The following is a 27,880-nucleotide window of genomic DNA, read 5'->3' on the forward strand; positions in this document are numbered from 1 at the left end:
TTGATTACATGTAATCGAATCCCAATTTCGTGGATCGATGCTCATGATGTAAATCACTAGATTTTCTGGTCGTGACTCGATTATTTACAGTCATATAGCTGAATAAGTGTTGAGTGCCACGTTAAACAAGCCAAATATTTGTGTTGCACTAAAGAAGGCAGGGAGGCACCGGTGGTTCAGTCGTCTGAGGTGCGGTCATTCGCTGTGCAGAAATGGAGGCTACTGGCACACCATATACAGGGACGTATGCAATTGCGGCGTCCAGGAGTCTTACAGCAATATCGCGGCCAACAGCATTGGGCTTCACACATTGTTCCCATGTCAGGAACCGAACCTGGGCCAGAGCTGTGGCGAGGATATGCTCTTACTTAAGGCTACTCTACAGCTGTTTTGGTTGTCTCCACTTTGAAAATGTGTTAGTCATAATACCACTGGATCGTTGACTTGGTTTAAACCCTCGTGAAGGGCATGGGACCGACAAACTAAATGTCGGAATTGAGGCAATAGTGTTGTTGAACCCAAGATGAACGGACCCTGTCACGATTTTAACCACCAGACAACCCAACTGCCCCTGGTAGACAAATAAAATGTGTTGATAGTAAATATACTTCACGATGTACACATTGTTATATGAGGGGGAATGAAACAAAGGACCTACCGTTCACCGTAAAACATCTGTCGCCGCAATATGACGAGAGACCAGTGCAAGCGTTGGAGGTTCTATATTGTATGCAGTGTCTCCCCTCAGCGAATGCTGAACCAGGTGGAGAACCCTTGATCAAGGTCACCTTGTAACAATTACTGAAAAAACGGTACGATATTCGTGTCATTAACAAAGGAGGATATATCCTGTGTGTATGACGTCTAGATGTTGCAATTCAGTGTCAATGTGGCTAATGTACATTTACGAAGGTAAATAAAAAAAGGTAAACCGAGGGAAAATCAAAACGTTCGTGGCCTCGTGGATATTGCTTTGGATAATGCCACGTTTTACCAGATGTATGAAGAATATCATCCCTTTGAAGACATAACACGTAGTTTATGATTATCTCTTTTTGATCAGTGAACTGAAGAGATGTCAGGCGAGAAACGAGCTGTGATTAAGTACAACATATCAAGGAAATACACGAAAATATGGAAAGGACGTTTGGGGATGACTGCCAATATATTCAACTGTTACGAAAACGACTGCTGGAATATAAATGAGGCAGTGACGGCGCTAGACCTGGGCCCACTTGCATAAAGCGATCTTTGCTACGACTATTGTAAGCCTATGTTAAAGAATGGGAGTTACGATCATCTTAGCGCTAAGATCGCTTTGTGCAAGTGGGCCCTGGTCGTCTGTAACTGAAACTGTACACATGGTTATAGGTAACCGGTGTGTTACAATTCAGCATATGCCACTATTCGGATTAGTTTTGGGTCAAGACCTTAACTGACGAACTCGACATGAGCAAGTGAAAGAAAATTACATTGAAAATATTAGGGTTTCTTAAGATCGATTTTATGTGAGGCTACGACCTTTCCTATCTAAGATAGTTCTGCCCTTCCAAATCAGCAGTTGAGAGATTAAGATTAACACACTGTATTTTCAATTTAGAACTTGGTTACCTGAAGATTTAACAGCTATCAATTGACTTTTGAACTAAACATGACAACATTAAACGTGAACTGTTAGCAAAGATATTGATTGAATTGTTTGATTGTGTTGCTTATGAAACATTGATAAAAACTTTTCAACAACGTATGGCGCTTTATATGCTTGGGCAGTGTGCTTCACGTTATTACATTTTACTTGCATATATGACAGGTATTGAAAGTGTGCAACACAGCTGCCTCGTTGGCATACATCAAGTCGGCACCTCTAAAGAAAATAAAGTAAACCTTGTAATATTCTACACAACACTTCTTTATATTGATGTCACATCGCTCATTGTGACACAACATTATGTCAAATATATTGCAAAAAATACTTGTGATATCATAGTAACCGAAATTGTACATGTATGACCTACAGTAGTACATACTCTAATTTAATGTCCAAATGCTTATCGACAATGAATTGGAAAGGAGTACTTTTCTGTACTGGCTCGGTGACTTGATTGATTTCGAGTCATCGAGGATCGTTGCTCTCAATATCGATCACTAGATTGTCTGGTCCAGAATATTGTTGAGTACGACATTTAACGACAAACAAACAGTGGAATTGTACAAAAGTCTATGAAACAAACTGGCATTAGTCTGGACAAGTATAACCGACCCACCCACCTACACCCAAACCCAGCTATTCCTTGAAATCGCCTATATTAGTCCATTCTACATATGTATCAATAAATCAGTACCATATACATCCATACATCCGTACTATATCAATATTGGCATCAGTTCTATATAATTCCATACATCCGTACTATATCAATCCACACATCAGTAGCATATACATCCATACATCCGTACTATATCAATATTGGCATCAGTTCTATATAATTCCATACATCAGTACTATATCAATCCTCACATCAGTAACATGAATCTACACATCAGTACTATATCAATACTCACATCGGTACTTCATCATCGGTACACATCAGTTCTATATAATTCCATACATCCGTACAATATCAATCCACACGTCGGTACCATATACTTCCATACATCAGTAATAGATCAATTAACACATCAGCAGTATATCAGTCCACACATCTCTAATTAATGCTGTTGAAAAGAAACATCAATCATTCGTGTTATTGAGAAAAAGAGCAAATGCTTAATCATTGACATCGTTATATCCTTGAATTGAAAACTGCATGCATAATCACCTCGTTACTGGAAGTTGCCAGAGTACAGTTGCTGTATTCTTTCCTGCGTCTGCATACTTTGGTGAGTGTATACTTGGGCACCACGCATTTGGTGGATTCTTTTTAGGAGCCGCTGAAATAAAAATTACAGTAAAAATATATGTATTATCATGTCATATTTTAGTCTTTTGGTTACCCGTAGGGATTCCGGGTGAGACTATAGGTCCCCAGCAACCTACGCTTGTAAATAGCGACTAAATGGACTGTGTGGCCAAGCTAGGTGACTTCATCAATTGCATGTCATCGTATCCTAGTTTTGGTATATGTCTAGTGCAGATTCGATTATTTACAAAATGTCCACATGCAGCTGAAATATTGCTGAGTGCGACGTTAAAAAACAAACAAACAAACAAAAATATTTCAGCTGCTAAATATAGATAGGTTATTATCGTAACATATAGAAGACTAAAATGATTATCTGTTGGTAATAGGCCTCCGTGCTTTAGTTGTAAGGTTGCTGACTTCTTTGTTAAATGCTCATTTTAAAGTTTGTGAAGCCATTTCTTGTATTATTTCTTATGGCTTCGAATCTCATAGCCCTTGGTTTATTAGCACCAAAACCTTTTTTCTGAACCCGCCATAATCCTGACTGGCATTGTATTCTTTCTAGTTGTATTGTGTATTGTTAGTGTGATGTTTAGTATACTTTCTGGCGCTCATATAAATTGAATCTGTTATTTTCCTTTATTGATACAGAAATCAGTATAATTGCCCTTTCATCAATGAATTACATTCTCGCTGGCGATAAGTTCAACAGAACATATTATACTTACGACGGCAGCAGCACGCATAGTGGACGCTTACTGCAACAAATATGTTCGTATTTTAAAAGGTAATATCGCTAGAGTAACATCAAACATTGATAGTTGATTATCTTATTTTATACGGATTTTCTATAGAAAAGATACCTATTCTATATGTTAATAAAATACACACTACCTGCTAAAACAACGGACGTGAGTCCCAGCACTATCATCCTCTGTCTGAAAACAAATCGGAAATTGTGTGTCATTAAGGTAATAACAGCAGATGTGTGTTATAAACGTTATTGTACGGGTTATCTGTTACGAAGGCAATACTCTGTAGTACAGGTTATTCGTTCAGAAGGTTAAACACTGTTGTGCAGGGCATCTGTTATCACGGTAATATACCGTAGTACAGGACGTCTGTTATCAAGGAAATAAAGGTTATCAGCTATGAGTGAGTGAGTTAAAATTTAACGTTGCATCGGCATTATTTCAGCCATATTGCGACGATTATCAGCTATGAAGGTAATACACTGTAGTACGGGTTACCTGTCATGAAGGTAATACACTGTAGCACGGGTAATCTGTTATCAAGGTAATACACTGTAGTACGGGTTATCTGTCATGAAGGTAATACACTGTACAATTTAGCTAAAATAACGGTAACGTTATTTGACCGGAGGTTTCTGTAAATGAAAATGCCCTGGAAGAAAATGACCTTTTTGTCCTGAGCATTATCATGTCCACAACACACCTAATAAAAGCAAAGTACAACCTATGGGTATCTGATGTTACTGAGACGAAGAACATAACAGAGGCTAGTGTGGCACTGGCCTAGAAACATCGAATATGTCACTATAAGTCGCATGGCGTCATTCATCATTGGTCATTTACATATTGAGCTATTCGAACGTCAACTTTCTGAGTTGCTGGACCGTGACGCTGTAAAGGATGGTGCAATGATTGACAGTGCAATGAGGGATATTAGTAACTGCATGGAGGTTTGACGTGGAGGTAAAGATTGTTGCATTTTTCCTTACTGTTGTGTTCGATTCACCCTCCATCTGCAACCTCTTGCGTGTTTTATTATCTAAATATCTGTAGTGTATATATGCACATGACCTCATCGACATATATCATCTATTTGATCGGCATGACAGAGGATATGTGCTATGAAGTTCCTGTGACAAGATATAATGCAATAACCTAAAAGATTTCATATTTTCAAACAGACAATGACCAGTAAAACAAGTTTACACATTTAATGACACATGTCCTGCATAGAAATAACGTTATGACAAGAGAAAGATGCAAGAACAGAATTGTCAATTTACACTTCAGTAGCGTGTGGGTCCCCCTCTCGCTTGGGTGCATGCAATGCATCACCTTCGTATGAACGGATCAAACGTCTGACACAGTATTCAGGGATGGCATCCATATCTCTACCAGCCTGACTCTAAGTTCCTGTACTGTGGTCGGAGCACATGGTAACCTTCGGAAAATGCGGTCCATTTCATCCCACATGTGTTCAATTGGAGAAAGATCTGGAGAGCGGGCAGGCCATGGGATCACATCATGCCAGGTCCATGTTGATTCAAAAACGGCACAACGATATGCTGGATAACCTCCTAACGATAACGCTGCCCGTTCAAATTGCCATTGATCACTTGTTCTTTGTCTCTCGGTGATGCCTTCCCAAAACCTTAACACTGCCTCCTCCGAAACGGTCTACCTCCACAACAAAGTTCTGAGCGTACCGACGTCGGTAAACTCGTAACCGGCCATCACCGTCGTAAGAAGTGAAGACGAGACTCGTCGGTGAACAGAACCTGTCTCCACTGAATTGCCGTCGAATGCACTCGCTGTCTACACCACTGCCGACGTTATCGGCAGTGATTGTAGGTTAGAATTGGAAGTCTGGCTGGTCTCCTCGCAACAATCCCGTAACGTCTAAGACTACGACATACAGTATGTGCCGATATTCGACAAAGTTCATGATCAGTGATTCATGCAGGCTAGAACCGATTTCGCAGATGGGTGGTTCGAATCCAACGATCTTGACGGACGCTCGTAGTGGGGGAGCCTGTTGCTTCTTGGTCGGTCTCTGGCAGTGTTTGCTTGCTGCCACCGCTGCCATAACATCCAAATCGTGTTTCTGTGCACGTTCAATCGCCTAGTAACTTCACGATGTGACCGACGGTCCTGACTGAAACATACCGATGGCTCTCAAGCGGTCTTTTTCAGATAGGCGTGGCATCTCCAAACTTTAAAAAATGATTGAAATATGATGTTTTGTCTTTGTTGCAGTTGTCAAGACAGGCAGAAACAATGCATACCGAATCCAAACAACAGGCGCGCTTTTATACCCTGGTTTACATCATCAATTGCATGATTGCTGCATGAAAGACACTTTTTGCCATCAGATCATGCTTTTCTGCTAAGGATGCGTTTGTGCTACATGTGTCCATATTTTCGTATCTGATTTGAACACCAGAAAGGTTTTTCTTGTATGCAACCGATTGGAAAGGTGTGGCACAGGAACTTTTGTTGCTGAATATAGTAAGTGATATTAAGGTGTAAAACAATTGCTATTTGAAACTCTCGAGGCGTCGCCTGATCAACAGCTAATTCATTAAAAGCGAACGAGTATGGTTTTACGCCGCTTCTAGCAATATTCCGTCAAAAAGTGCTAAGTCTGTCTAACTTTCAACTATGGACCATAACAAAGTGAACTAGTCCATGTAGTACATTGTTTGAGTTGTTCATTACAAGTGTATTTGGTCCAGTGATGCCGTTGGTATATTAGTGACAGCCAGTTGAACGTGATAAGGTTCCAAATGGACACAGAAGTGGAAAAGAACGCCTACCGCGCAGTCATCAAGTTTTTTACTTTAGAGAAAAGTACTTGCCAAGAAATTCATGGCCGCATGTCACAAGTGTATGGGGATAGGTGCCCCAGCTATTCCACTGTTAAACGTTGGGCAGCTATGTTTAAGGCTGGGAGAACAAGCCTTGATGATGGCCCTAGGTCTGGACGTCCCTCAACTTCCATCAATAAATATTTCAATAAAGGAGATAGAAAAACTTATACTGTCAGACAGACATATTACTATTGTTGAACTTGAGTAATACACAGGTCTAAACCATGGATCCATTGGAACTATAATACATGAACATTTACAGATTAGTAAGATATCTGCTTGTTGGGTGCCAAAGTTTCTAAATTCTGATATTTAGGGAAAAGGAAATGACATTGCCAGAGAAAAGTTTGAGCTTATTGTGGAGGAATTCGTGAAATTAAAAAACAAACATTGGTAACGGGTGATAAAACATGGGTCTATAACTTTGATCCCGTGTCATAACGTCAATCCATGGAATTGAACCACTCCACTTCCCCGGCACCGAAGAAATTCAAGTTAAGTCAAAAGACTACTACCGGTGCCTACTATGCTGATTTTCATCGTCGCCTGAGAGATTCTATCAAAGAAAAGCTATGAGGAATGCTAACTGCTGTAGTTCTACCGCTTCACGACAATGCCTCTTGCACCTCCCGACTTGCAAAGGCTGCTATGCGACAATTAGGGGTTAAAGAGCTTCTTCCAACCCCCATACTCGCCAGACCTGGCATCAAGTGATTTCCGACGAGTTTCCTAGTCTGAAAGAAAACTTAGTGCTATAACGACAGCGATGATCTCAAGGCTGCCGTGAATGGGTTTTCAGGGTGGCTTCAGAAAACTTCTTCCTGAGTGGAATAGAAAAGCTACACTACCGACATAAGAAGTGTATTGAAAAGCAGAGAGATTATGTTAAGAACACTTTTGCAATTGTTGGTTTTGTTTGTCAGGCTTAGGACTTTTTTACCAGCACTGGTATCACGGCAGGGGGCACTTAAAATGGGCTTCACACATTGTACCTATGTGGGGGATTGAACAACGCGAGTTAGTGAGGTTTGACAACCAATATGACAACAAACCTTGTGCTTTCTATTCATAATTAATCATACTTTTATTGTACTTATCATAATTTGTAAGAAACACTGTTTGGGCATACAGTGCACAGTACAAAACTATGATCGGTGTCTCCTTAATTCCGATAGATATCCCACTCCAAACATTGAACCCGACAAATGCTACTTCACTTCGCTTTTCATTTTGCCACGGTAAAAGCGAGATTTGCACGTTCTGTTCCAAATACAATTTAGCTCGGTTAAATCTACAGGTAACCTAGCCTCACTTTGAAAACACCTTTGAAAACATGTTTATCTCCTATTTGTTTCTGTATTGTGTATTGTGAGTAAACGTTTTAGGAAATACAAAGAGGACAATGACCAAAAGGAAACATTTGCACCACACTATACTGGATTCCATATTCAAAACTAGACACCATCCTTTGACAGGAGTTGGGGTTTAGATGCTATAAATAACCTCAATGGGGATTCCTGCAGGACCTCGTTCCAGTTTGACTTCAGCGGGTATTGATGTTAAAACAGTTCTGTGGCCTGGCGGAATAAGTAGAATAGGGAATGGGGGTTCTGGACCACTTCCATTAGAGCCAGATTTATATACCTATACCACTACTACAGAGGGAATTTCTATATGTCGAAATGATGATGCGATTCAATGATCGTCGTGATTCATATTAAAAGAAATATTAATTAACAATGGATAAAATTTACTATAGCCCACGAGGATATTGGAAAGGTATAGGAGCAATACAAAAATTAGCAACCACGGCTAAGGTATCTAAAGGTGTGGCCAAGGATTAGCTTAAGAAACAAGCGATGTGGCAAATATACTTACCAGCACCGCGTTATATCCCGAGGAAGAAGTTTGATATTTTTACAACGAATGAAGTTCATCAGGCTGTCCTCTTGTTTCTTCCCCATGATAAGGTAAGACGCAAAACGTATAAATACGATTTAACCGTAGTGGATGTGGCTAGTCGATACAACGAGGCTGAACCATTAACCTCGAAAGATTAAACAGAAGTAGCTAATGCACTAAGCCGCGTATATATTTCGGACCATAAAATGGCCTAAGTTATTTCAAGTAGATCCTGGTCGCGAGTTTATGGGATCAGTAACTAAACTGTTAAAAAAGCATGATGTTGAAATCAGGCGTGGTGAAAAAGAGGCCCACCATAGTCAAGCTGTTGTTGAAAAATTTAACCGGACATTAGCGGAACGTTTGTTTGGCTATCAGTATGGGATTGAAATGAAATCAGAATGATTAAAATCAATCGAATGGGTGACACGATTATCAGTTGTTGTATCAGCGCTGAATAATGAAGTAACGAGATTAATCGGGAAGAAACCATCTGATGCAATTAAAATAAAATCTGTGCCTTCCGAATCTTCAGCACCGAGGAGAGGCAAAGAACAAAAACTTCCAGATAGAGTAAGCGTAAGATATTTATACCAACCCGGTGAACTTGAAGGAGGCCAACGTCGTGTAACCGATCCAATTTGTTCCCTTAAGATATATAACATTAGTCGGTTGGTTATGAAAATAGGAGAGCCTATTCTTTAGTATCTTAAGGATGGACCCGGTAGGGCATTTGTACGAGAAGAGTTGCTCATAGTTCCCAACGATACAGTAGTACCACCATAACCATAAGCATAGGTAGTTGCACCATCCTTATCAATCCATCTCTTTGTATCTAATGGGGATAATGATGTTTTGTTCATTCTTAATCCATATATTCTGTGATTGACACTTCTTAAAGCGTTCATCTCGTGTTTGAATGTTCTACCGTTGAATAATGATTCTTTATACTGTTTGTGTTTGATATGCTTTTTTACCACATACTTCTTAACGCCCTTAGCTTTTCTTATCTCCTCATTATCAGACTTCTTTATAGAATACATCTTAGGTCTTAATCCGACAAAGTCTGCTGTAGGGGTCCCAGCACATTCATCCTTCATCTTACCTAACACCTTTTTATTTACTATCTTAACAAAGAATCTGTGTCGGTATATAACACCTCACACCTATCACCATACTGCTTCTTAAGTTCTTTGTAATAAAAGTCATACATTAAGTAATTTGACAAGTCAAGAATACTCATACCAAAGTACACTGGTCTGTTGAATTTTATATTACTTTTCTGCATATGTAGTGTGGCTAAGTCGTTATTGAATATCTTGCTTCTGTTAAATGCCGGACTGGCTATAAGTTTCCTGAGTCTTTCTTCCTCATTAGATCTGACTAATTTAACATCAACATGCTTCCTTAGATTCTCCAAAGTTTTTCCAAATACTGACTTATTCATGAGCTTATATAGGTTCTTTTCGAAATCGCTGGTAGCCATCTTTCTTAAATCTGTGTTCAGCCTTATATAGGGCCCCATCCAAGGGCTTTGATCAAACTTAAGAACCCTGTGTGTAACGATAGATATAACTGGAGATTTCTGTAGTGAACTATATATTTTGTCTTATCCATCAAATTTGGTACAAGTTTTTCTACGTTAGCTAACCTAGTATTACACATCAAGGAGTGTTGATATTCCCACATCCAATCTTTATTAACTATTAATCTTTCTGGAGCTAGCGGATAACTGTTATGGTCTTTATGTAACTCTTTTGGATATTCCTAGGCAACTTCTAGTATGTACCCTTTATTGGAATCTGTGGGGATATCATTCACATTGATATTATGAATATCGATCCACTCAAAACCGCCCGTGGCGAAAGGTTGACTCATAGCCCATCCGTACAAATTGTTGGCGTCGAGATAAAATATGTTCCTATCGGGTTTATTCGGATCATATCCTTCCACTAATTTATTATTTATGCCTCAGAATACCTTTTCACTGTCATCGATATCCCTCCTCTTAATCCTTTCTCAACAAACAAGTGCATATCGTAATTGGTGAGTAATTTTAGTTCTACACCGGTCTTCTTCAACAATGCATTCCACAATAGTCCAGGGCTGGAATAGTACCATGTGGGGTCCAAGCCGTATTGTTTTAAACATGTCTTTCTAAATATCTCGAATATATCGGCGAGTAACAGTACATCGGTTTTTAAGTACAGATCGTGATAATCGCCTAAATTCTTATAACCTAATTTATCCCACACTGTCAGAGCGTGTTCATAATCAGCATCGGTTATTTTAGATTCTGTTATGAGAATCATATCCTCTAAGGTTGTGAAACACAACGGGGATGGGTATTGTTTGAGAATTCATTTTCAGTTTTAAGTTACACTTGTTATGCGTGGCTCCCCGATAAGTAACTGTGATCTCTTACGGAATTCCCATTGAGTGGTTTATTACAAACATGACAACTCGTTGACTTATTATAGGCCCTCCAGTCATCCCTCGTCATGGGTTTCTTATACGATAATTTTACCCTGATTATTCTCTCTTCTTTTTGTATGTATTCTAGGAACTTTCCCACAACATCAGGACCTCTATAAATCACAGGTGAGTTTGTTTTCCCATTATACCTTACAACTATATATCCAAACCCACAATGAATATGTTCTTGAGTTTTGTACGTAAAACTACATTCAGTATTGTGTTCGGTATTTTCTATAGGTTTGATAAGTGCTTCAAAGTCAGCATAATTTATGTACGGTACTGGCATTTGATTACAATAATGTTCAAATTTTAAAATATTTTCTCCTTCTTTAGGCATATCGATCCCAATAGTAGTCTGTCCAACACCTCTACAGTCTTCTTTATGAACTTCTAATAGATCCTGTCTGCTGTACCAATGCAGGCATCTTTTACAGAAATATTTCTTTTCCTTCTGGGTTGTTTGATCGTATGATAGTCTGCTTAAACTCTTTATCCATGTATAATGATATTTACCATCGTTTTCGATCAGAAATGAATTGATTCAGGGAATATGTTCTGTGTACAACAATTCCTTCAGAAGAATGTCAGAAAACATTTATAGTTAAATTATTTTGCTTTTCCACCTTATCAATTTGTAAGATTGGTGTAGGTTCGTCTATACCATCAAAGTTGAGTCCATCGTTTTGGTGATAGCTCAAAGGTCTATCCGGATGTTTGTCAGCAGGGAACAATGCAGATCTTATCGTAATTCTTAAACAGCCATCGCCTTTATTTTTTACATTAACTATAGCTTTTTTATTCTTATAATATGGGGGTAAATCTATATAAGATCCACCTTTGAAAGGCATATAATTTGCTATATCTTAATATAAACTATCGATTTTATCCACAACCCAACCCGAACCTCTATTAGTCCAACGTTCTAATGTTTCTTGTATCCATTGAAATAATGCATCTAATGATGCTCTTATAGTATCAAATTCGGTTATAACTTCTTGATTGCTCCGGAAATAAGGTTCGGTATATTCAGCGGCATTTATACTCAATGGTATTTTAAACGTTAGCTGGTATTTTATACTATTTAAGTCATCTAACTCCTCATTAATTTTTATTGATACGATGGGCTTAACATCATTAACATCCCTGTTGGAATTAATATCCATCTTCCAACCTCTTAGATATTTACCAACACCATCTGTGGGTACAAATCTTAACTCAACGGGTTGATTATTTTTATCATCTGGTTGATTTTTATCAACATTCAGTAAAGCGATCAATTCAGCTTTTCTCATTCGAGAATAACCTCTCAGCCAACTTTTTTTCGCTTGAGCTTTGAGTTCTCTAACAGTCTGGGGTTTGTTGTATTCAAAACCTAGTAAATCAATCAATTCAGCTTCTCTCATTCGAGAATAACCATGTAGACCACGTTGTTTTGCCAAAGCCTTAAACTCTCTGACAAAAACCATTATGATTTAATGGTATATGCAAAATGAGTCAAATCTCTAAATGGTTGTTTTTCATATATCTAAATACATATTCTCCCCAACCTATTCCTCTCATGGATGTAATCTCTCTTCCTAGCATAAATAATCTGGTTCCTGACCCTATATTTCCCTGTCTTATGTAATAGGCATGTATACGACCGTATATACCAATGTAACGCTGGTTGCACAGAATTTGTATTCCCATGTTTTCTATCATATCATTTATCTAAATGCAAATCACATCTCCACTGGTGAGCAGTTGAGTCATCGCTATCATAGCTTATGCATAATAACGTAGCTAAATATGGACACACCAGTCAAACCCAAAACTAAAAACGCTATCTCGCGGTCTTTCTGAGCCTCTGACGGTGTATAAAATTGAGAGAGTGTTGGTCTCGGTTGTGTCTTTCCATAAACAAGCGAGTATTCGTGCATGGCAGATTCAACATACTTAAACGTTTGAATTGAATGTCCTTGCTTACGCAGTTAATCATTAATAAAATCTAATCTCAACATCCTCTGTCTGGCACATTGTGACTGGGCTGCTTCGAGTTGTTCTAATGCTTTATTATGTCTTTTCTGCTCCTCTCCTCTCATACCAGAAAATAAAAAATTGCTCCCCGAAAAAGCTAGAGCATTAATAATAGCTCCACCAACCATCATTGCAATTGATGCCATGATGTTTTTAACTGTGTTCAATAATACTATGTTTATAAAATATTCAAATGTTTAATTACTTCATTATGTCTTCTGGGATAAGCCCTTGTTTGACTGGCATATCTTTTTTTGCCATTGCTAATCCTATATCGAGAGCCATCATACTGATGTCATAACCATTAAAATCTAGCTTGGGCGGTGTGGCTTTAGTAATCATTTTAGCTATAAGTGCATAGCCAATGGCTAAGCAGCTGACCACCGCTGAATAATACGTTGCGTTTACCAACATTTTACCATCTGTAACTGGAGTAGTCATGCTTTTATAACATTACATGAGGGCTTAACTATAATTGAACCTCATCTAATATTTGAACTTGTGGTGTTTCCTCTTCTCCGGTCTTAAAAAACCATACCGCTGCTATAGCAACAACCCCCATGTTGTATCTCTTTTGTTCCTGGTGATCTTTCGGTGTCGAAGCACGCGATCATACAAAATGGCTAAACTTCCGGTATACTGGTTACGAATTTGTCTGGCTAATTGAGGATCTGTTATCATATCATACTCCAGTGAGATATTGTCAATAGAATAGCTACCATCTTCAGTAGCTTTAATTACTCTGCCGTAGTCATTAAAAGTGAGTTCGTATTCTAACCTATCACTTAGGGATGCTTGATAGAAGGGCTTGTGACTATCTAGTAATTAAAAGTCGAGCGGAATATAGAATCGATTACCAAATACATCAGCAATGGCCTTATCTTCTAAGGTGGTATCCTCGCCAGTAGACGCATCCACACGCAGTCTCAATGTGTTCTGATTACAAATACCTTGGTACTGTTAGTTTTCCCATTCTTTAAATGTTCTCCAGAGATCCATGTAACAGAAGTATATATTGCTGTCGTCAATACTCAAAACTTCATTACCACTCATTTTATTCACAATTTTCTTAACAATCGCACGACCTATGTTCTTAACGAGCTCTCTGTTAACATCGCTAGAAGTCAAATTAATTGTAAATGATAGTCGTGCAGTTCCTGGAACTAACACATCGTTAGCACCTAGATTAGGAAAGTGAACCAGAAGTGTTTTTATTCTGATCAATGGTACTCGGGTTATTAGTTATAGTTGCAGACTGGCGAATTGCTTTGACCCCTAATGGATCCCGAAGTCTACGTTTTTTGGTTTAACTTCCGTCCGTATTGTGAAGACATTGTTTATATTGAAACTATGTAACCTTATGTTTAATATAAAAATGGATGATATTAATCTAGATAACCTAACTGATACTAGTACAATCGAAGAGGGTACTGATGAAACCAGCTTTATGAATCTTAACGAGGATCTTTTGCAATCAACCGTTAATGATTATTATTATGCCTTTAAAGAAACTCCTATTGGTCGTGATTATTCAAAGTTTACGATAGTAATAAAGGAATATTGCGACTGCGTGGCTCTCTGGATATTGATCTTATGAATTCTCATACTCGTGAGCCCCTAAACTTGTCTATGATGGCTAGTAAACACGGCATCAACACTGTTCGTAATGAATTAGGTTTTGTAGACTACTCACGAGAAAAACTTTCTGTGAAGACTATTAAGGTTCTTCAGACTGTGCGAACTGAACTCGGTGTCATAGATAAAGATAATTTGGAAGAAATCTCGAAGTGGGCCTTGGACGGATTTGGAGAAATCTTGGATACCTACTACGATAATTCCATGTTACAGGTACCATCCTTTGAGTACAATATAAGGTAATTACGAGGCCTTGACAAGGCAATGTAAACAGTACGAAAGATCGGCCCCCCTCAAAGCGGCTTCGAGTAATAGAAAGGCACTTCGTTCACAAATCAGTCAAATTCGAGAAACTATCGATCAAGTCCTAAACTAAGATACTACACTGGCCGATAAAATTAAAACATTGTTCAGAGAACAGGGGATAACCATTGCCAGTATTTTAACCGCATTGGGATTTATTATATCGACTTTAACTCTCGCGTTAACCAGTTGAGGTGGGCCACCCACACCACCTAGTGATGAGGATGGTGTAAAAGAGTGGATAAAAAAGCATTTAAAGGCATTAGGAGAAGCACTGGGAAAGCTCGCTCTGAAAGCCGCGTCTGCACTTCCTGGTAAAATAGGGAGTATTGTTACCTTGCTCTTGAATTTATTAGCAAAGACCACCACTTGGCTTAGTCAAAACTTGTGGGCACTGATCGTAGCAATTGCCGGGCTGTTGTACTTATCCGTTTAAGACTATTTATGCAAATCATGAGTAAACCAGCAGCGACTCCACCAACTATAAGCGCTGTTTTTTCATCGATATGTTGTTGATTTTTAGCGGCAATATGTGGCGGCACTTGTGGTTGTGCGTCAGTAGATGGCTGTTTCGGTGACTGTGGCTTGACTATTCCCGTTTCACCTGTGTTTGTTTGCGTTATTAATTCGGGGTTAATATCTGAATTTATACCTGGTTTTTGTTGATCAGAAGCAATAACAATTATAATTAGGGGACATCAGAAATGGGCTACATGCATTGTACCCATGTGGGGAAATCGAATCCGGGTCATCGGCGTGACCAGCAAACGCTTTAACCTATAAGCGCCCCCTGTAGTATGAGATGGTAATGTAACTGTAAAATCTTCTAGTGCCTCATACGGGAGGATGGTTTAGATACTGCCAAGGTCTGAGAGGTCATCTTCGCTAATACCACTGGTCTTACGGGAATTTGGTCGAATCTCCCTCTTCATTGCGTTGTATTTGGTTAGTTCTGACAAAACTACACGAAATTCCTCCTCGGATATCTTACAATCAGCCAGTGCTGTTGAAATATGATCCTCAATGCTGTTCAACTTTGCTTCGGCGAGTATCCGAATTTTATCATGTTTTAATGCTTTCTTTTGCAACTTACGAGAAATAAATTTTATCGCCATTCCTGCCAGTCCTGAGACTCCGGCCGCTACTTCCATACCAAGTACGATAGGCGCGGGGATTATAGTTGATAATAAACCAACACCGGTTATACCGAGTCCCATGCCAGCTGTTACAAGTGCAGTGTCGACCAACTCCATCGAGAACATTCACAGCTCTACGATACTTTTTATACAATCCAAGTCTAAACTCCCTCTCCTTCTCTATTCGATGTTTTATGTCGCTTATTTGATGTAATCGAAATCCATCAACAGTATCCATCTTTTCAGATGCTTCATCGAGCACCGGATATAAACTCATAATGTATATTATTATATCATATAATAGTCTTTAATTGATCTTGCTTAAATGTTTTGAGAGTATACATCAACCTTATCAAATGTATATTACGTGGCATAAATATCTTAGCAATCAAAATGCTTTCACCTTTATTAATTTGGACCTCCTCAAGGGTTGCAACGGGTGATACTCCCATATAAATAATACTGCAACGCTGACGCTCGTGTTTCTTAAGCCATTTAATTGAAAGACCTGGTAATATCTCAAGGGCATCTACCGATGCATCCCCAAACAAGACTTCAATAATAAGAGTAGAAAGATCAGGTATAGCGTTCAAGTTCTGTTTTATATCATTGAATTGAGTAACCAAATTTAAAGCAACATTTTTTAATGCTGGACGACTCAATAACATATAACCTGGGTTTTCTGGCAGGGGAGTGACCAACACACTTTTTCGTTTTGAGGGGATATAAGCCCCGAGTACGATCCCACTATTCATTATCTTAGTTAATTGATGTCCCTTACCCGTCATCACATATGGTGGGGCAATGACGATATTCAGTAGCCACTCGATTTTTTCTTCGACCATAGTCCATTTATTATCATCATTGCGAGTTAGATTGTTTAAAGTGTTTTTATTGAGTCTACTAACGTAGACATCACTTAAATCTCCTAGATTACCTGTAAATACAACTTCTTTCCGCATGTATACATTATCTTGTAAGTATAAAGCGTATAACTTACCATCGGTACCAGATTTACTGAATCCTTCTATGTCTCCAAGATTGGAAAGCGCAATTGTATTACATTGTCTAAGGTTATGCGTTCCAGGGCCCGATGAATCAACCATTATTTATAATATGGAGTGTTACACTTAAGTATCCTATATGTACAGGTTGATGCTTTTACATCGAATACAGAAATTTTGAGATCTGAAATAATGCACAACTCTTTATAGGGAACTAAATCAGGCAATTTAACTCCATGCACTCTTTCTTTGGGTTGTTTTATTGATTTTAACCCCAAAAATCCAAGTGTAGCTGATAAGTACGGGGGAATATCTACACTTTTTTCTCTAGGGGGTTAAAATCAACATCCCATTCGACTCATTTGGTGTGAGACTAGCTCCCAAAGGCTTAAAAATTTCATCATTGAGTGAGCATACGCTTTAATACCCATCAGGTATATTGATGGTTTTTAATAAATCATCAGTTTCAACTATTAATAACCTATTATTTTCTCTCACAGCATTTATATTGGCCCACCGCGGGCAATACGTTGCAGAGAGCGACTTCAAGTTGCCCAGCCGAGTTATCGATAGTAAGAAGCAGTTGAATAGACTGGCCATTTGTTATTCCTGGGAGTGCAACATACATATTAAATATACAAAGATACTATATCATAACTTAAATATGTAATCAACTTACATTACGAATCGATCGATTTTAGTTAGTGCCTCTGGTGCTAAGTTTTCGTTAAATTTCCCGATTTCTCTAAAAAATACAGGGTCGCGGCAACTAGCAATAAAGTAGTGCATGACTGGTTACAAAATCCGATGCAATTTTGGCAAAACCAGTTAAATTTTGGCATATGGTGTTCCACAACAGGATGTGGTGTATCTCTTTATGCCCCAGGATTTGAACTAAATGAGTCTGTTTTATCATTTCACTCGTACTATCAGATTAGACGTATACTTAAAGAAATTAGTGCCCCATTACCGCAGGATCGAGCATGGAATTCGTCAAATAATCCGTTCAATAGGTTTGCGTATGAACGTATTTGTCAGGAATTTAATATGTCTACGAGTAAAGATTGGCGTATTAAAGGACTTAACCATGGTCTAGCTGTTCTGTACAGCGGAAAAAGAACTGCTAAAGAAGAAAGCGATTATTAAGTTTAAAAAACTCATCAACCATTCGATCCATTTAAGTTGTTACAGAAAAACAATCTTTTTGTAAGATTGCATAATCTTAATCATGGCTGGGAACGTTCGAGTAACGATTGGAGAGGAGATCGTATGAGTTTTAAGAGTGGTTTAGCTTAAATTGTTACAAAATTTGTGCAACTAAACGATACTGCAAACGCTTGGAATGAATTTCTGTATGATAAAACAGAAAATAATTTTACTAACCAAGGAGTTGTAAGAGTTAATGAATCAATAAGAACTTATGTATGGGCAATTCTTGGTGCACAGTCGCAAACACGAACGGGAAAAATCGGTTCTGGGACAGCGCTCGAATTGCGCAAAAACAGTTTGTCGCAAACGTAGAGGATGCTATTAATTCATTCACCAGTTGACATACCATCTTCTATAAAACGTTATCAAGATGTATTACAGTACGTTCAATCCAAAGTTTATGGGGCAGGACTATACATGTCTCCAAGTAATATGGAACTTAAGATCGGTCAAGTGATCGGCTATTATAATAGCTTTTAACAGTATTCCAGTTATATCACGGCGTGTCAGCTTAATGTGGGAGGAAACCCCAAAGTGATGCAGGTCTCAGACGTTTACCACTTCGGTGAAACCCACAGGGACGGGCTGACAAACCTGGATAAAAATCGAGTCGACCGGGATTCGAACCCACAATCATAGCTTTCAGACGTGCCCAAGGCAATCAACTCTTCACAGAGAATTGCGGCGCCTTACGAGACATGTCCACCCTTAACCCCTTGAGATCTAGACATATTCATTCACTGAAGTAACTTCAGAAACCGAGTAGTTGCATTGTGCCATTTATAAACGTTGTGCCAAATGATTACACCATGCATGTTTATATATGCACTCACACATCAGGAAACCTCTTGCAGTTTTCAATTTCTCGAATCGATGAATGGTGCTTATTGAATGTAGTTTCTGCTAAATGACCTCATTGGAATGTTTCCAGGATCGTGATATTAAGGTTATCGGATTGGTTTATCGCATCGATAACACTCGCTGTTATATGATAATTGTACTTACCTGAGACCAAGGCTGCTGAGGATAGTTTCTTTCAACGTAATGATCAAGAGCCCTGCTTGCTGCTCAATGACCAAGTGCACGGTAGCTGTTTCAGTCTATCTATATAGTCATACCTCCCCTCAAAAACATCGTAAATATATATCAGTGATTACACAAGCTGTCGAAATCCTCTCACATGATCCTCCAGTATGATCTTCCCACGTGATGCATTCAGGAAGATCGTAAAGTATGCCAGCCGCTCCAGCAATCAACGAATACCCGGATGAAGAAGTGTTATTTGACATGCAGAAATGACCCACAGCCAATCATTATAAAACAAATAAAAAAGGTGGCATTAATCCTAATTTATAGATTACATGGTCTCATCCGTGTTCACAACTTCATGGTGTTTAAATACTAATATCAAACTAGAATTTTCCGCATCAGTCGGCGACAGGTTGCACTCACTAGATGTACAAACCAGCACACCACGCAGATCCGGTTCCGTGCACAACTTGAAATGAATTATTAATAAGGGGACTATTTTTTTATTCGGAGATATATTCTATAAGCTAAATACAACAAAATCAGGTCTAAAAAGTTTCAAATAATGAAAGGTGGTCATCCATGTTTAGATATCATTGCTAAAACTGGTGAATTTCAAGCATCTATAAGTCTGCAATATGTGTTTGACAAGTAACAATTGTTACGACGTAAATTATAATAACTCGGTGAATTATAATACTGCTATGAATTGTAATACAGTAAACTACGGTTATAACGAAGACGCTTATAACGAACTAACGGATATAACGAACTAACTTTTTAGTCCCGACTGTATGCTGTAGTTATGCTGTATCTATGCTTATAACGAATTACGGTTATAACGAACTAAAATTAGTAGTCCCTTTGAGTTCGTTATAACCGTAGTTTACTGTACAAAATATAGAGGATATTATATTCGTGTTCATGTCATTCCGGAATTTAGGCACGAGTGTCGTAAACATAGTCTGACATGAACACGAATATAATGTTCTATTTATTACCAAAGAAGATGTCTACATACAGAGACGAAGTTTAGTGTTTACCTATAAGGACAGCAGCGGAACCACAATTTGTCGAATGACGTCTTCAACTATGACGTCGTTTCTAGTGTGACGTCATTCCGACCTCACGTTACAATAAGAATCGAATGACGTCAACAATGCCGTCCGGACAACGGAAACAATACACTGTTGTCTCGTGACGTGATATGACCCTCGGTCACATATGATTTTTATGAACCACGAGCCCTCGTAGATAATAATATTCAATATTATACAATATTTGTAAGAATACAAGAAAATATACAAATACTTGACCATGTGAGACTAAGTTGTAAGAAATCAAAATCCGGACATTGAAAGCATATTCAACCACTGAATAGATACACCTCACTACATGAAAATTTTAATGATTTTTATATCACGTTATCAACCGCAAGAGTGTAGAAACCAAGTGTGTATTCGACTTAACCATGGCCTATTTCGACTGCTATCATTCCTCTGTTGTACTCATTCATACTGAGAAGCAGATGCAGTGAAGTGTATTAACCTTAGCCGCAATCTTTAATAAACTGCGATGAAATGTGGTAACTGACGTAAATTGTAATAAAATCAAAACAAGGTAATCTGGTCAAGAAAGACATAAGGTGTAAGATCAGTTTATTAGTCCATTTGTCCCGAGGTAGACACTGGCGAATAAAAAAGGCATATGGAAATTCCAATCGTGTGTGCTTGTTCTCGTTCGTGTAGATCTAATTCATTGTTTCAACTAGACTAGACAATCCAGTGATTGACTTCATAGGCATCGATCCACGCAATTTGGATACGATGACATATATCAACCAAGTCAGCGAGCCGATCCTTCACGCGTCTTCTCGCAAACTTGACCACATCCGCCACCTTCGTCCGACGGCGCGCCACCTCCCCAGACTGTGCGGAGACGCGAGATGACATGCACATTGAACCCACAGCTGATTTCACCGATACTGCCGACTCATCAATCGATTTACATGTATGTTTAAATGATGTATCTCTCATTGATTTGGTTGATGGACATATTATTCAGAACTGGGCAAGCATAATTACGTGGGTAAATGATGTGAGTGATGAATAAATGTTCTTTTGCAGTTATATCCCGACGGCTTGTAAATAACCGAGTCTGAGGCAGTAGCTTACGGTACCAGCAACGAAATCACGCACGCATACACTCACACACGCACACACACACACACACGCACGCACGCAAAAGCCAATGTTCTTTTCTATTTTTTTTTTCTTAAACTTACTTTTCTAGCTTGGAGCCCAATGGGGAATCTAGGTTACGGCAGTAAACTATATTTGACCCCCCAAAAAGGCAAGGCGACTTAAGGGTTTGGCTGGTCAGGCCCAGTGACTTGGTTGACTGTATGTCGTTTTACTCCCAGGCAGGGACCCGTGAAGATTCCGGGCTAGAATAGGTCTTCAGCAACCCATGCTTGCCGTAAAAGGTGACTATGCTAGTCGTAAAAGGTGACTAACGGGATCGGCTGGTCAGGCTCGCTGACTTGGTTGATGCATGTCATCGATCCAAATTGCATGGATATTAATGACTGGATTTTCTGGTCCAGACTCGATTATTTACAGACCGCCGTCATATAGCTGGAATATTGCTGAGTGCGGCGTTAAACAACAAACCAAACCAAACCAAAACCCAGGCAGGCGTGAGACATTATACCAGACAAGGAAGTGAACATGAGCAGAATCGATAATTTACATGCCTACGTGGTATAGCTGGGGTATTGTCAATTTTGGCGTTGAACATATTTGTTTGCACATATGTTTGAGATGCAGTCGAGCAGTCGAGCTCTAACATTATCCAGTTTCATAACGATTTACGACGGCTCATCCAGGCTGAGGTGATTACGCAGCTGTCTCCTGGCCATGCTACTAAACCTGGGTGTGTGGTGTTAAAACCATGAAAGGTAACTGGAAACAAGTTATTTCATACTTCGTATGTCAGGATATTAGTTAAGTGTTAATATGATTAAACAAACTGGCTGCATGCATCGTGCTTACTCAACATATGGGGCGGTAGGGTAGCCAAGTGGTTGAAGGGTTCGCTCGTTATTCCGAAGGTTAAGTTCGATTCCAAACATGAGTAGAATGTGTGAAATGAGTGAGTAAATTGGGTTTTAACGCCGCTTTTAACAGTATTCCAGTTATACCAAGGCGTGTCAGCTTAATGTAGGAGAAAAGCCCGAAGTGATACAGGTCTCAGACGTTTACTACTGCGGTGAAACCCACGGGAAAAACCGGGATTCGAACCCATAATTATAAGTTTCTGGCGTGCCAAAGGGACGCAACTCTGCACAGCGAAACGCGACGCCTCAGACGACTTGGCCACCCTTGCCCCCGAATATGTGAAGCAGATTTCTTTTAACAGTATTTCAGTATTATCACGGTGTGTCAGCTTGATGTAAGACACACATTTGCAGTGGTTCTTAGACTCTCACCACTTTGATTCACGAGCATGGATATGGTGCTCGAAAACCTAGAAACATAAACAGGGCGAACCTGGATTCGAACCCATGATCATAGGTTTCCGGCATGTCTAAGTGACTGAACTCTGCACTGAAAATGACGATGCCGTAGGCGACTGGGCCATCCGTGCCCCTCGAGGACAATAACACAGGAAAGGGTAAGTTCCCCTGGCCTCCCTTGCTTCCACACCCACTTATTGTCATATGCACGGACATGGTCAGAAATACATGTATACCAATGAATACAGGAATCCCAAAGTAGATGGAACAAGGTCAGAAGAGACAACATGTGTTAAAAGGGGTTTCATTATGTGTGAGTGAGTTGTGTTTAACGCCGCTATTAACAGTATTCCAGTTATATCTGTCAGTGTCAACTTAATGTTGGAGGAAAGCCCAAAGTGATGCAGGTCACACAATCACACTCACTCACAATCACCCTCACACTAACACACACACATCCACACATTCGCTCACACTCACACACAAACATTTTGGGGGGTCCATTGCAGCCTTTTGAAGTTTCAGTCAAACCATTGTTGAGTCTTTTAAGTTACATAAGGAATTTCATTAAAAGAATGTTAATGACTTTCGTTCACAATTATGTCGCAGTTTTGTTAATAAATCCGACGACTGCAACAGCAGCTCACGTCTGTAACATCTGACGACCACAATGATGTATTGATTGGTTTCTGAGTATGGTGAGGTAGGTGAGTGAGTGAGTGAGTTGGGTTTAACGATGCTTTTAACATTATTCCAGTTATATCACGGCGTGTCAGCTTAATGTGGGGGGAAAGCCCGAAGTGATGCAGGTCTCAGACGTTTATCACTTCGGTGAAATACGGGTATGGTGCTGACAAACCTAGAAACATAATCGGGGCGAACCGGGTTTTCGAACCCACAATCATAGGTTTCTGGCGTGTCCGCGGCGCCTTAGACGACTGGGCCACCCGTGCCCCCTTCATTATGAAGTTGAGGGGCATTACACAATGGATATTTAATGCCACAACTTAAACAATGACGTGAAAGCGACAGAAGCATTCATGCGAAAATCCAAAATATACTCATTAGAAGAAACAAGCGTTTTATCGAGCAATATGCACTTGGATAGTTCTATTTCGAAAGAATTTTGTTATTTTTGTCACCTCTCCGTTTTCTTTGGACATTTGTTGTTAGTCTTAAATACGCAAATCATACTAAACTGTGCCCCTTGTGGAATAGTATAGGAACGGGAATTTTCTGAAGAGTGTATATCAGTTAAATTTACAACTTCAATGTCGATAGACAGTCGGAAGGTCGGTGGTTCGATTCCCTGGCCGCGTCATACATAAGACGTTATAATAACTGGTGCTTGTTGTTAAGCTGGCTGCTTCTCGTCATCAATGGGATAAAACATGGACAAATGGGCTCGGAGTCAGCATACTGTGTCTGCGTAGCGTATCCATGTTTAGCTGCGGCATGGTATTCCGGTGGTAAGCACTACACACGTGCATGCATGCAGCTATATAAGTAAAAATTCTTGATTCATTAACGGTGGGTTTCACGTCTCTATGGTCTGGTGGTAGGGCGTCCGCCAAGAGAGCGGAAGCTCCGGTGTTCGAACCCCAGCCGCGTCATACCAAAATACCTTAAAAATGGTACCTTGCCTGGAGCTAGGCATTAAGTGGCTAAAACAAGTACTGATATGCTCGGAGTCCGGGTCTATGTTTGAGTCGGGTATCCATGTTACACTGCGGCTTGGTGTCTCATTGTGCTAGCACTACACAATCGGCATTAGTCCGGACTAGTACAAGCAGCCACACACACACACACACACGCACGCACACGTTCCGCGACGTTAAACCCCATTTCACCTCACCTCACCTCACCTCATGGGTTTCACCAAAGTGGTAAACGTCTACGACGTCACGTTCCCATATTATTCACCAGACACGAGATAAAACTGAAATGCTCTTAAACAGGCGTAAAACCATGCATAACAGGTATTTAAATAATCCCTAAACAATCACCGCTGTGTTCCCCATAGCACTTTGACAACAACATTGCGCAGAACAGCGGATGTCATAAACCGGAAATCACCTCTAGGTTTGGTCACATGACCTGTCACCTTTGTTCCACACTACGCCATTGCAACAGAAAACGTCACCCACCTTCCGCCCCTTCATCACCTGGGACTAGATTGGTACTATTAGCCTCTTTAAGACTGCTTTTGCCTTTCACTTATGTGTATTAAAGCCCACTTGTCATATTGTATTACAGATGTCCCAGGTCCACAACCTGTTTCCTTATGGATTTTCCAGGGGTTTACAAAGTGACCCTTTTATCAAATTTAGGTCAATTTCATAAAGAAACACGTAAGTTTGGAATGTACGAAAAGAAAGGAGTGGTGCTTAACTTTTTTCCAGGTGGATGATAATTGATACTGGTATTAGATCAGGACCACTTGAGTACACGATACAGGTGTTGTCTGCATGCTATATTTCATAGTTATATTTTTGGGAATGTATATGATTTAATTAATTATGATTCACTGACATGCTCATCGTTTTTGTTTATGCTGGTAATTGTTATATTGATAATGTACCAATTGGTTCACTGCTGTATGGAATTATAAGACACACATATACATTCGCACGAATTTATTGACTTTGTCGGTATATGTAATTAAGAATTGACTTTCACTTTGTGTGAGTTCATAGAGTGAGGGCCAAACATTGTATGAACGTCGTCGCAAGCTCCGACGTTCATACAGTTTGGCCCTCGCTCTATAAAGGTTTATACTCCAATGAACTCACACAAAGTGAAAGTCATTTCTTGTAATTTTTTATCACAATTTCTTACCTCAAAGGATGTAGGCCAAGATCAAAACACAATTTTTTTTAATACGCGTGACTTCCTGTTTACACTGACAGCCATACAGCAACCAGCTATATCGCGGAATAAAATAGTTCCTCAAAAAGAGAGGTGACATAAGCGTTTGTATGCACAACTTGCTCTTCAGAAACATCTTACGCAACACAAGTATTCAAATAATATCACCATTAGATAAGAAAGGTCTGTTTAGAACTACCTCAGTAAGTCAGTCACAATGACAGCGCGTCATAATACATTTGCATCAAGTACAAAACGTCAAAATGGCCGACACGATAAACGTGACGGGATTGATTTCGAAAGTTGCTAATGAACCTATGGCGGCTACATGTTTTAGTAATCATTGATCTATTGGCCGATCATTGAAAGGTGATTAAAGATGTGTCAAATGGACACTAAGGTAAACTCGTAGATTTGCTGTAGACTGACACTGTCAGCCTAGACACGGATCGAGTCGATACTACCATAGTTTGGATGTGCAATTCTTCGTTTTGTTCACTAGGATGGGTCGTAGCGAGGACATTCGTGAACGATCGTGCAGTCTGACGTTTCTCAATGTATGCTAAAATGCTGAGTTCAAGATTGAAGGGTCTAAATGGTCAGAAAGAACGCTTCTGTATGAATTCGTGCTAGGGAATTCCCAGGGGTATGAATTCGGAAGTAGTGTGTCAGTGTTTAGGTCATTTAAAGAACACGGTCTCGTGAAAAACGTATGAACGTCAAATTGTGTCGTTCATACACTTATGAACGACAATTTCGCGGTCAGGTGACCGACCTCCTGTCCAATTGAAAAGCCGTATATCGTGTAAACTTCAAATTTAAAAAAAAAATTTTAGTGATTTAAGGTATTAAGTATAATCGGGCCTGCGCAAGACAAAATTGTGGTTGATATCATGAGCAACGTCCCACGCTGTTAAGCTCCGATGACACGCAATTAACCTAGTCACCAAGCCGAACCCTCACATGCATTTGAGTGCCTCTTAACTGAGACATATATGATTAATGGGGACACAACCGGAGGATCCTTATAGGGTTGTAATTCTAGGAAACCCCTCCTCATACATTCGCGTGAACTCACCGAATAGGTGGCTGAATGTAATTCTAAGTAACGCGTATGCATATACATGATTTCAACCAAAATGGCGTCGAATTTAATTCCAAGAAACGTCTCTATACACTTGCGTGGTTTCTTGAATAATCCTGAGCAACACCTCCATACATTTCCATGAATTCATTGACACTTGGGGGCACGGGTGGCCCAGTCGGCTAAGGCGCCGTGATTCGCTGTGCAGAGTTGCGTCCCTTGGGCACGCCAGAAACCTATGATTGTTGGTTCAAATCCAAGTTCGCCCCGATTATGTTCCTAGGTTTGTCAGCGCCATACCCGTGCTCGTGGATTTCACCGAAGTGGTAAAAGTCTGAGACCCGCATTATTCGGGCTTTCCTCCCACATTAAGCTGACACGCCGTGATGTAACTGGAATACTGTTAAAAGCGCTGTTAAAACCAACTCACTCATTGACACTCTCGCTGACTGTCGTAAGTCTCATAAGTAGAAGTACTGGGTCAGCCTGTCAACTGCTTACACATACAGGGTTGAGTTCCCCGTGAAGAAACATATCAGCAAGAAGGGGCGCAATTGGTGTTCATGGGGATGCCTCCTTCCTTTATTAAATTCGTGTCCCCAAATTTTACTTCGATATTATCTATGGTAAAGTGGACACGGGTGGCCAAGTTGCCAAACGAACCGTCATTTACTCTGTATATCTACGCCCCTAAGACGTGTCACGTGTCAAAAACCATTGATCGTGGGTTCGAATCCTAGATTCGTTTTGATTATGTCTATAGGTTTGTCAGCATCATACCCGTGCTCGTAGGTGTCACCAAAGTGGTAAACGTTCAAGAACTGTAGCCTTTCCTCCCACATCAAGCTGACACTCAGCTCATGTATGTCCATTTCATATCATACAAGACCCGTGAAGATCCGGGGTAGAAAAGGTCTTCAGCAACCCATGCTTGTCGTAAAAGGCGACTATGCGCATCGTAAGAAGCGACTAACGGGATCGGGTGGTCAGGTTCGCTGACTTGGTTGATGCATGTCATCGTATCCCAATTGCATGGATCGATGCTCATGATGTAAATCACTGGATTGTTTGAACCAGACTCGATTATTTACAGACCGCCGTCACATAGCTGGAATATTGCTGAGTGCGGCGTTAAACAACAAACAAACAAACAAATCATATGATACAAAAGGTC

General features: G+C 39.7%; 1 protein-coding gene across 1 annotated transcript; it reads right to left on the reverse strand.

The window, feature by feature from the left end:
* Nucleotides 1-5: 5 nt before the first annotated feature.
* On the reverse strand, nt 6-19,274 carry LOC125372432. Its single transcript, XM_048382460.1, has 5 exons — nt 19,214-19,274; nt 3,798-3,841; nt 3,632-3,661; nt 2,820-2,931; nt 6-801 (listed from the first exon to the last, which is right to left on the reverse strand). Exons 2-5 carry the CDS (start codon nt 3,832-3,834, stop codon nt 627-629), a joined length of 354 nt encoding a protein of 117 aa, XP_048238417.1. The 5' UTR covers nt 3,835-3,841; nt 19,214-19,274; the 3' UTR covers nt 6-626.
* Between the last annotated feature and the right edge of the window lie 8,606 nt (nt 19,275-27,880).

Source organism: Haliotis rufescens, unplaced genomic scaffold (genome assembly GCF_023055435.1).
Source record: "Haliotis rufescens isolate VD_foot unplaced genomic scaffold, xgHalRufe1.0.p SCAF_4, whole genome shotgun sequence".
Taxonomy (NCBI): domain Eukaryota; kingdom Metazoa; phylum Mollusca; class Gastropoda; order Lepetellida; family Haliotidae; genus Haliotis; species Haliotis rufescens.